General features: G+C 40.8%; 1 protein-coding gene across 1 annotated transcript; it reads left to right on the top strand.

Annotated features, from left to right (window-relative positions):
* Positions 1 to 37: 37 nt before the first annotated feature.
* LOC129766317 (uncharacterized) lies at positions 38 to 1,216 on the top strand. Its single transcript, XM_055766839.1, has one exon. It carries the CDS (start codon positions 38 to 40, stop codon positions 1,214 to 1,216), a length of 1,179 nt encoding a protein of 392 aa, XP_055622814.1.
* The last annotated feature ends 10,894 nt before the right edge of the window (positions 1,217 to 12,110 follow it).

The following is a 12,110-nucleotide window of genomic DNA, read 5'->3' as shown; positions in this document are numbered from 1 at the left end:
TCTGGCGACGCCCGCGACTATTCTTCCAACACACTCTATGATTCATCCTGGGCCATACGAACTGAATTCGACAATTCATGAAGAGAATGCTGCTACAGGATCATCCGCATCTAGGCCTGCGAATCCAGGTGCTTCCAGCGCTCTCACCGTGTCCGTTGCTCCTGTCCTTAAATCTCCGCCTTCGAAAGCAGGGCTCCATCCAACCAGCGTTCTGCTGACCACTGTTGTATTAATCGTAGTGGATGTTTATGGTCAAGAGCACGCCGCCCATGTCTTGCTGGATACCGGCTCTCAACCGAATGCCATTAGCGAACGTCTATGCCAGCAACTTCATTTGAGCCGCAGATCCGTCAACGTACCAATCGCCGGCGTAGATGGGACCGTTACGAAAGCAAAACACGAAGTATCTGCTGAGATTCTATCACGCGTGTCAGATTTCCGTGAAGTGTATGATTTTTTAGTATTGAGGAAAGTTACTTGCGACACTCCATCGGTACCATTCAGTACTTCTGAACTAGAGATTCCCGAGAATCTAGTTTTAGCTGACCCTGGCTTTGGAACTCCACGTAGAGTGGATATGATAATAGGTGCCGCTCATTTATATTCTTTTTTGCGGAATGGCCAGTTTCGTTTACCGAATCTCTTGTTTATCGAGACGGTGTTTGGATATATTGCGTCCGGGAAGATCTTCAGTACCAACGAACACTTCCAGAGATCGATAACAACTTGTCATGTAGCGACAATCGTACCGATCGATGAGCTTCTGCAGCGTTTTTGGAGAATAGAGGATGTGAGCGCTTCCCATTACTCTGTCAACGAGCAAATATGCGAAAATTCCTACCACGAAACAGTCTCCCGTGATTCATCCGGACGATACGTCGTTCGAATGCCCAAACGTCCCGAATTTGAACAAATGATTGGGGAATCAAGATCCAACGCGATGCGACGTCTCAACTTGCTGGACAAAAGGCTGCAGAAGGATAAAGAACTGATGATTCAGTACCATACATTCATGAACGAGTATATAAGTCTTGGCCATATGATACCCGCTCCTGATGATTATGAAGCTTCCACAATCAGTTGCTACCTCCCGCACCATCCCGTTCCAAAGCAATCAAGTTCAACGACGAAAGTACGAGTCGTGTTCGACGGTTCAGCGGAAACTAGTACCGGGCACTCACTAAACAACGCACTATTAGTAGGGCCAGTCGTCTAGGATGACATTCTTGATATTCATCTGAGGTTTCGAATGGTAAAAATTGCATTAGTGGCGGATGCCGAGGAAATGTACCGGCAGGTACTCATGCATCGTGAAGACCGGCCGTTGCAGAGAATCTTATGGTCACCTGCCAGTAGTGGATCCATGCAGACTTATGAGTTGTGTACGGTTACTTACGGTCTCGCACCGGTCTTGCTTCAGTTGGCTGAAGATCATGGCGATCACTTCCCGAAAGCGAGCAAGGCTCTGAAAAGGAACGTATATGTTGACGATCTCATTAGTAGTGACGATACGGTCGAAGGAGCAATCCAATTACGTAATGAATTAGTGGAACTTCTGCAGAAGGGCGGCTTCCGGCTAAGAAAGTGGTGCTCAAACTCGCTACCGGTTTTGACTGGTCTTTCTGCTGAGTTCCTTGGCACTCAATCATCAATCAAATTCGGACCCAATGAAACTGAAAACCCTCGGTATTAGTTGGGAACCAGAGGCCGATTTTTTCAAAATTGATACGTCAATCAAGAACCTACGAAGCGCAGCATTCTGTATACAATCGCCCAGCTGTTCGATCCCCTAGGGTTCATTCTCCCGTCGTAGTTCAAGCAAAAATAATTATGCAGCATCTGTGGCTTCAAGCACTGGAATGGGATACCGTGGTTCCTCCAGATCTCCATCATCAATGGATTCGATTCGCCGAACAGCTACCGCAGCTTTCTAACTTCCGTATCGATCGATACGCTCTGGTTTCCGAATTCCGGTGTACAGAACTACACTGCTTCGCAGATGCTTCGAAGGCAGTATATGGTGCGTGCATCTACGTACGTTCTGAGAAATCAGATGGCAACGTTAAAATCAGCCTGTTGGCATCGAAGTCCAAGGTGGCGCCCTTGAAGCCACTCAGTATTCCAAGGCTAGAATTGTGTGCAGCCCTTATCGCCTCCCGACTGTATGAGAAAATTTCGAAGGCGTTAGGTATAAAAGACGGGTGGGTAATGTCGGGGACATAACCGGAGTGACGTAGGACTATACAAAGGGGACAGCTTTTGTTAAATATATTGTTTTATTTTCTTCTCCCACGTGAATACCTACCTATCTACCTTAAAAATGGATTAGTTTACTGTTTACTCTTTATGAATATGTTGATGGTACTGAAAAGAACCTTTGGTGTTGTGTTTTTGTTTTTTTTATCTCATTTATTTATTTATTAGGCTCATTAGCATTTTAGCTGTAACAGAGCCGGGTTTTATTCGTGTACATGTACATATGTTTATGTTTCTATAAATTATAAATTACACAGTCGTTAGTAGTAGCCATTTAGGCGTTAAGTTTTTTCTGTTCCATTACATTATGGTAAATTACACAGTAGTAGCCATTTAGGCGTAAGGGTATTCTTTCTGTTCTTCCATTGTTCAGCAGAGCGGACAGCGGAGACAGTTGATATTGATCATTGTTGAGTTATTTATAGAACAGCAGCCCGATGTTTCTTGCAGAGCAGAGCAGTTGTATGGATGAATCGATCTTATTTCGACCGTGGATCGATTTCCATCGCTGATGATGGTTGCGTGGACGTAGTTATTCTATAACAACACAAAGATGGTCAATTGAGGGCCCTGAGTTTGAACTCACGATCGATCGTTTGGTAAGCGAACGCGTAACCAAGTGGCTACGAAGACCCCTGTGTTTTTGTTATTACTCGATATTCCCATCTTGTTCGGTTAAACCTTCCTGTTTAGCTATTGCGTTTGCCACTCGCCACAGCTTTCACAGTTGGAAAATTTCTTCCCATCCAGCTTGTGACATGTTGTTCAGTAAATTACATTTAATGCGACGTGCCGGAGAAACACTTTGCCACTCACTGAAACTAATTGTTGCCTTGATGAGCGCCGAACCGAAGCTGCTCTGTTCTTGATACGGGTTTTCTGATTGTCGTGAGCAGCTTTGCAAGCCAACTCGAGCACTCCGATGGCCGAAACTCTATAATCTGTTAGGTATACTGGTGCTCCGGGACCAATCCGTTCGGCCTAGTTACCCTTGCGGAGCAATCAGTGAATGCGACCAACAGGGAATTGGAGAACTGCACGGTTCGAGTGAGACTTTGCCTTTCCCTTAACTTGTCCTTCTTTGTTACGTCCACGATGCCGATGCCGTACAACCATACGGGTTTACGGTTTGAAAAAAAATAAGATATTTTATTGGGGTCCGCGTGTTTTATACTCTAGCGGTACACACTCACAGGATAGAGACAAATCGGCAGACTCAGCCTGAGGGGCGAGTCCAACGAGGCGAACGAATGAGCGTTAAAAGGGAGCGATGGCAAAAAAATACATTCATTACGATTTGTTCGCTCGTTGGATTCACATGCAGGCTAAAAAGGGTCCTTTTCAGGATCACAAAATTATCTTCAATCTAAAGAGTTTATTGTTTTGTTATCACTCGATATCCCCATCTTGTTCGGCTAAACCTTTCTGTTTAGCGATTGCATTTGCCACTCGCCACAGCTTTCACAGGTGGAAAATTTCTTCCCATCCAGCTTGTTACATATTTTACAGTAAATTACATTCAATGGCACGTCGCATTACCACCACTCAGTATCGGATTGAAGGTAATTTTAACCTGTAATTGAACATTTGCGATGACAGTGGTACAGTGTCGACCTTCAATGTGGGGTCATAATTTGGACCCCGAACTCTATGTTTACAAAAATGTCCAACTAAATATGTCGCATTACTGGTCCGTCCAATTAGCTAAATGTCGAGATAAGTGTAAATTACTGTACTTTCAATCTAGAAGCAATTTAAGAATTGGTGAAAATCAATAAGCTCATGTAGCGTGCAGAACTCCCAGCTACGGTTTCGCCACTGTTCCGGGGATTCTTTAAAGGCGAGTGGCTTAAGCGCCACCTCTAAGAGGACCACTCGCGCGAGATTTGCCCGGCAAAGGACCAGTCTTATAACTAGCCTCTGAAAATGGTTGAAGAATCGCTCGAACAGTGACTCTTTCCCCAAGTGTTTCCCAATAACGTTCCTATGACTTTTTGGCCGCCACCAAAGAGATCTGGAGGAAATCCGCAGATCTACCCGGGGAAAAGAAAACAATCAACTACCTTGCTGTCCACTTATCACCTCTCGCTTCAGGCGCAAAAGTGAAACTCCAACGTAAATCCAAACATGTAAATTCAACAATTATAGTATACCCGATACGAGACGCAAAACGGTTTCTCCAAACGAAAATTAACACAAATACATATATCTCATATAAACATTTATTCCTAACTATTTAACACAATACTTTCCCAATCCTAATGTATACCCTAATGTGTCCCTCGTGCGTCTCCATGAATTTAACAGTATTGTTTATTCTTCCTAAACGTCTTCTTTTTTCTCGGTGGTCACTGCATCATCATTTACCGTTCAATAAGAAATACCCACCCACATGCGCATGTTATAACGGGTTAGGGTACTCACGGTTTGAATTCAAACTGGCTCTGCCCGGAGTGCTGTTATAGCGTAGCACTCCCTTCCGACGGAAATGGCTTTGTCGGGAACTTTGACTCCAGATCGTGGGGTCAGCAGTGCGTCACGTTGTCCTCTGCGGTGTGCCGAGCCTCGAAGGATGTGTTGGTTCTCAGGAAATCAACCCTAAATAAACCGCCGTCGAACGGCTTTTGGAGCTTTATTTCAAAGCACAGACACTTAACGAAACCTTGGTAAATTTGAATTTCTTCGTTAATTTTCCTTCAAAAACACACCGCGACGCGATTTCAAAATCGCACTCCTGCCTCTTCCACAGATTGGGTCAAAGTCAACGAGCAAAAAGTATGACGATTGCTTCAAACAATTAACCCTTTCCTCCAGGAGAACAATATTTGCCGAAGCCAATAAGGTTCTTTTTGAACCGCGAATTTCCCCAGACCCCCAGTCCTACAGCTAAACAAGTCATAATTGTCCGCTCTTTGTTTCAAGGTTGAGTCAGCTAATTCTCGCGATTCTTCCACGAAACCTGGCTTCGTTATTTTCCTCGCGCATGAGTGACCACTTAAGCTAGCGTCGCTTAAGCTACTCGCTCTTGTATTGGTGTGGCGGAACATGAGCTTTGCCTCGCTCTTAGATGTTGTGTTGCGTACAACAGCACAACGATTTCATGCAAGTTATGAACATCGTCGTGTGCAATGATCGACGGGAAAAAGTCTGTTTCATTTGTACTGAGTACTTATGTTTCAGCAGAAGTTTGGCAAGTGTGATTTAAATATTTTAATTATATTAACATAATAATTCCTCCAACAAATAAATAAATAAATAAATAAATAAATAAATAATAAATAAATAAATAAATAAATGAAATAAATAAATCTACCAAAAGTGGGTGAATAAATATATAAATAAATTAACTAGAAAGTAAGTGTATGTACAACATTGAAAATAATTACATTACACTTAACAGAATATTTACAAGAAATGTTAAACACTACAATACACAAATGTACACCTGTTACATCACTCCATGCTTAGTTTACGAAAATTTAGTTGAATGAAGTCAACTAAATTTTCGTAAGTGCATACGAAATTTAGAATTTTTCCCAAAAACAACAGACAACAGAAGTACAGCTATTCGGGGTCATATGTTATCATCATCAACCTAGATTGACTCCTCCTCTGTTTATAGTTCACGCTCCATCACAGAACGTGTCTACCACTGACCTTCAACGTCTTTCGACTCTGGTCTCCAGCGAATGCTTGTTTCTTCCATTGAGGGAATATGAAGTATTACGGAACTGATATATATGGAACATAAACATGAAGTCTACCAAAAGAATTATACTCACAAAAAAAAACAGATTTATGAAACGTGAAAAACACTGACAGATTTTCCCTACCGCTTGTATCAGGTGGCATAAGTCCAACACCTTACACTTTCACTAACAAACACACTTCTACGTGAATTCGTCTCTGAATTCACTGAAGCGAGTTGTTACCTAAACTAATCAAATCTCCAGAACAAATCAGGTTTATTCAGCCTCAGAAAACCTCAATCCTTACGTTGAGAACAATATTCTTTGCTAAACTCACCGCACAAACTGTTTTGTGAAGAAATGGCCTACTCTGAATATCAACATCAGAAACATATCCACTTCTGCCACAAAACGCAAAACTACCTTAAGCGAACGAAATTCTACATCAAATCTCTATTTGATAAAATGAATTTCGATGTATTGAAATATTTCCGTATAACTGTTATACGAAATATTTCACCGACTTATGCACGCCCTAACAATTTGCAGTGGGTTGAAATGTCAAAACAAAAATAAACAAACAGATGACGAATTCATACGGATACGACGGAAGGAAAAGCACAGAAGGCGTACCAAACTAGCATTGGATGCTAAATTTCGACTGGAAAAAATAGAAGGAAGAATCCTAGAAGAACGGATTCTACGAGGAGAGTATTTATTTACATAATTTGTTCTCTGAATTGATTCTTTATGTATTTTGCAGGGTGTATACGGACAATGTAAATATGGAATAAAAAGAGAACATGCAATAACGAAATGTGCGCCTGGTATGCACAACCTTTGAACCTATTGGGATTCGCTGGTTAAGCGAAGGCATTCGCCATTAAAGAAGACTGACATTGCCAGGACATTGAAGCTGTATCCTTTTCAAAAAATTAACACTAATTGTAAGTACTAACATAGGTTATGATAGGAAAACTAATTCTAACATTCGAATCATCTGATAGGTAGGGTTTTTAATTTTTGTATTGGGATTGTCTGTCCTTTCAGATTAATCCAAAAATTTTCGATGGTCATTAGACCTTTATTTTTCTTTTAACCAAACAGTCTCGCATAACGTCACCAGTAAATATTGTTTTTGTGGGACGGCTCAACTCAGTGTACTGAGGAGTCAAATGGATATGTTGGCTGTTTTTACGCAAGCTTTATGCTGCATTGTCCGCTAAAAAGCTTTACATAGCTCAATCGTTTCACTCAACTCGCTATACGAGGAGGAATTTATGCAATAGCATTGGTTTCTCGCATTTTATTAATGCTTTGTTCCCTTCAAAGAGGTACCATAGCTTGAACATTTCAATGACTGGTTTCATGTGTTTACCATGAAACGATTTGGTTGATTTCCCTATTGGTGTTTTCACTAGATTTGTTTTATTGTTTACCTTTAGTAAGGTGACATAGCTTTAAAAAGCTAGTTTCATGTATTTTCCATGAAACAATATGTTTCATTTCCCTGTTGGTATTTTATTTAATTTTTGATATTGTTTACCTTTAGTAAGGTGACATAGCTTTAGAATTTCTCACGCTTTACTATTGAATTTCTTGAGGAAACTACAGTTGAATACTCCCAGCTTTTTCCCTTTATCATCCATCAATTCGTAACAGTTTTCCCCCGCGATTCTTTTAACCGTGGCTGGAATGTATTTTGCTGCTAACTTTGCGCAATAACCTTTACCTTTATCAGAATGTTCGGTATTTTTCTTTAGAACCTTCTCACCCACGCTGTATTTTGGGCAATTTGCATTTGACCTCAGATTGTAGTGCTTAGAGTGTTTTTGAAATGCTGCTTTTAAATTTTCCCTAACTTCTGAGTAAAGCTTTTCTCGCTCCGAATTGGTGATGCTTTCATACGGGGCATTTGTATCCCGCAACCGGCTATATTCCCGCCCATCTGTAACCATATTTCTTCCAAAAACCGTGAAGAATGGTGTGTAACGCGTGGCTTCGTGTACTGAGTTTCTGATAGCGTTGGCAATAGATTGTATGTTATTTGACCACTCCTTGTGATCCTTCTTAATGGTCGCTCGGATTGCGGTCACATTGCAAGATAATTTCGTGCTGAAGTAATGTGGTTCGACCTAATATATTGTCCGATGTACAAGGGAATTTTCGTATCACCTGAGCCAATCGCTGCCTTTCTCCGTTCGTTAATTCATGCTCTGTTTCTACTGTTTCCGGTGTGACTACTGATGGTTCTGGAAGGTCTAATTCTGGGATGTCCAGTGATTCATCCGGTGCAGTTTTTAACAAAACCGGAATTGAATCGATGGGATGTATATAAAAATGCATACAATCTTGTTGTGACCGATTTCCTCGTTTTGTGTCGATCTGAGCTACCTCTACTAATCCGTAGGTTCCTTTCACCATTGGCTTGATGTTGAAAGCATTCCAGAAATTAATCCCTAGAATGAGTTTCCGTTTAATCTCTGGAACGATCACGACAGCAATCACTTTTGTGACATTTTGAAACGTGATGGGGAGGTTTACGTAACCTAGACATGAATATTGGGTACGATCGGCTGTGCAGATTTGTATTGGACAATCGAGAATTTTAAAACCGTACCGGTCAATTATATCTTTAGAATTCAACACACTAATGCTAGCGCCTGAATCAAGCAGCGCTTCTATTTGTGTTTCAAATATTTTTATGGTTACCTGAGGACACTGACTAGTTTGTATACGGATCTCTGATAAAATCAGGAAAGGGTCTACGTAAGGTTTCGTCTGATTGGGAAGAATGTTTCTATTTGGAGTACTAGACTTCCCATTGTCGCACTCCATCTTCAGTTTTCCGTGTTGTGAGATGATTCGCCAACTCTTCTGGGATGCTTATCGCAAGTTGAAGAGATTTTTCCCGGGTTACCACAAACATAACAGAATGTAGTCTTCGGTTCGGAACATTCTCTCCAGAAGTGTCCTTGATGACGGCAATTCCAGCAACTAGGGACCCTGGCTGTTACTTGACGATTGTTCTGTTGTGCTCCATGCGATTGTTCCTCTTGACTTCTGAATTGATTCCGTTGCGTTCTCCTATTAATCATGTTCACTTCTTCTTGATCTGATTCGTCTTCATTTGAACTTGCTTCTATGTTGTGAACTGAGTACCTCGGTCCAATGGGATGTAATGTCGGGTCATTTGCGTCTATGCGGTAATTCATTTGAATCAGTTCATTTAGGCTGTTAATGCTGAAACAGGCCAATTTGGCACGATAGTGTTGACGCATATTCTCCCAAATGATCTCGAACTTTCTTCGGTTGGACAGTGGTATGGTCAGTAATTTATTCAGTCGCTCAATTTTAGTCACGAATGCGATGAAAGTTTCCCCTTTTTGTTGTTTCCGATCATAAATTCGTTGTCGGTTTCCCTGGTCTTGGTTAGGGTTCCCAAATCGAAATCTAATTTGCGATTCGAATACGTTCCAGTTCCAAAACGGTTCATAGTACGTGAAAAACCAATTAGAGGCCTCTCCTCGGAGTAGCAGATGGATGTGGCACAATAGATTATCTTTGGATATTCCATTCATACTAGCCAGAATTTTTACCTTGTATACAAAGTCTTCTAAGCTTGTCGATCTCGTGTCGCCTGAGAAGCTGAGGTTCCATTTCTCTATCCTTCGATCGTAATGATTTTCTCTGTAGGGGTTTCGTTGATTCCTGATTGCAAACGGTTCCGTAGTATCTTCAATGTCACTGCTTTCCCCATGAGGTTCCTCTAGACGGAGTTGCCTTAGTGGTTGGTTATTTTGGGTGTCTCGTTGATCATTCGAAGGTCCTGCTCCATATGTGGGAGGGTGTCTGGAATGATTCTTCGTCTCATTAATTGATCGAGAAGCCGGTTCCCGATTTCCGTTCCTCACAGGTTCGCTAGGTTGGAAGCATCTAGAAGGTTCTGTTGGTAATTGTAATCCCCTTGCTTGGATTATTGAAGTTTGTGATTGTTTAACATTAGAGAGTTTTGAAACCATGTCTCTGAGTTCGTTAACTTGTGCTTCCAAGTTGACAACTTTTATTTTCAATTCCTCTTTCGTTGGCTCGATGTCTCTGACATTATGTTGAGCAAAAACGTTCGGAGGGGGAAACTCAAATACTCTTGATGGGCTCTCCTCTGACAACCGCGTTGTTTTTTTCGTTGCACCTAGCCTATTAGCCGATTGTTGGTCACATGATACATCCAATGCAGGTATCACTTCTTCGTTTGGTGTACCATTTTTATTTCTAGGCGAATCCTTTTCTGACGAGCTTACATCCTCCAGTTCATCATTGTTACTAACTGTGGTTTTAGTACCTAAAGCGTTCATTATTTCATCGATGTTTTCTAGAAGCATTCGTTTCATTTTCAATGAAGCATCATCGGGCGCATTGCTGCGCTCAGTTCGTAAACGATAATGTTTTAAACGTGAAATTAGTTTAGAATCTGGTCCTTTTATAGCGGCTGATCTAATTTGGTTCACTCTAGAATCAATGAGGTCAAATTCTTGCTCAATTGAGAAAGGTGAACGGTACTCGCGGTTCTCTTTAGAATCTTTGTGGAATAATCTTCTTAGTAAACGTTGTTTTGCATCTAATGTTTTATTTATTTCTTCACTATAATTTTTCAACCTAAGCTCGTAATCCACTTCATCATCCAACAGATGCGAAGCATACGGCATTTTCATAGTCATTTTGAAATGTTCTATATTATTTTCAAATTTATTTTTATTATAATGATACAGAAAATATTAATCTCTGGACACCAACAATACAAAAATAATTCACCACTACTATAATTATTGTAAAATTGTATATTGTATAAAAAATATATAAATATAATAAATATGAATAATTCTAATAAATAACATGCATTTGGTAATGCACTTATTTCCAATTTAGAAAACGAAATCTCAATGAACCAACACTCTATGAATATTCTAGAAAAATAAATTATTAATTATTTGTATTTTAATAAGTATAACATGCAAAAATCTACTTAATTTTAATAAATAATTCCGAAAACAATAACTCAATAAACACAATGATCTGCCAGAATTATTCACTGTTTCCCCAAATCTGTTACTCAAATATCAGCTTTATCCGAACAAAAATATTTCGCAAGACGAAACAGAACTATATATAGTATATTTAAGTATTTAACGTATAACATACAACAAATTCACAATGAAAATTGCCATAAAATTGAAACTAATAAATTCACACAGACTAATAATGCCAACATCAAATGAAACGCGTAGGTTCGACATGAGTTGGGCGCCAAAATGTAGCGTGCAGAACTCCCAGCTACGGTTTCGCCACTGTTCCGGGGATTCTTTAAAGGCGAGTGGCTTAAGCGCCACCTCTAAGAGGACCACTCGCGCGAGATTTGCCCGGCAAAGGACCAGTCTTATAACTAGCCTCTGAAAATGGTTGAAGAATCGCTCGAACAGTGACTCTTTCCCCAAGTGTTTCCCAATAACGTTCCTATGACTTTTTGGCCGCCACCAAAGAGATCTGGAGGAAATCCGCAGATCTACCCGGGGAAAAGAAAACAATCAACTACCTTGCTGTCCACTTATCACCTCTCGCTTCAGGCGCAAAAGTGAAACTCCAACGTAAATCCAAACATGTAAATTCAACAATTATAGTATACCCGATACGAGACGCAAAACGGTTTCTCCAAACGAAAATTAACACAAATACATATATCTCATATAAACATTTATTCCTAACTATTTAACACAATACTTTCCCAATCCTAATGTATACCCTAATGTGTCCCTCGTGCGTCTCCATGAATTTAACAGTATTGTTTATTCTTCCTAAACGTCTTCTTTTTTCTCGGTGGTCACTGCATCATCATTTACCGTTCAATAAGAAATACCCACCCACATGCGCATGTTATAACGGGTTAGGGTACTCACGGTTTGAATTCAAACTGGCTCTGCCCGGAGTGCTGTTATAGCGTAGCACTCCCTTCCGACGGAAATGGCTTTGTCGGGAACTTTGACTCCAGATCGTGGGGTCAGCAGTGCGTCACGTTGTCCTCTGCGGTGTGCCGAGCCTCGAAGGATGTGTTGGTTCTCAGGAAATCAACCCTAAATAAACCGCCGTCGAACGGCTTTTGGAGCTTTATTT

This window comes from Toxorhynchites rutilus, chromosome 2 (assembly GCF_029784135.1).
Source record: "Toxorhynchites rutilus septentrionalis strain SRP chromosome 2, ASM2978413v1, whole genome shotgun sequence".
NCBI classification, from domain to species: Eukaryota; Metazoa; Arthropoda; class Insecta; order Diptera; family Culicidae; genus Toxorhynchites; species Toxorhynchites rutilus.
The sequence above is the reverse complement of the archived record's forward strand: the minus strand, read 5'-3'. Positions and strand labels throughout refer to the sequence as shown.

Bases quoted from the DNA above. Each gene is read 5' to 3' on its own strand.
- LOC129766317 (XM_055766839.1), top strand. From the start codon at position 38: ATGATTCATCCTGGGCCATACGAACTGAATTCGACAATTCATGAAGAG.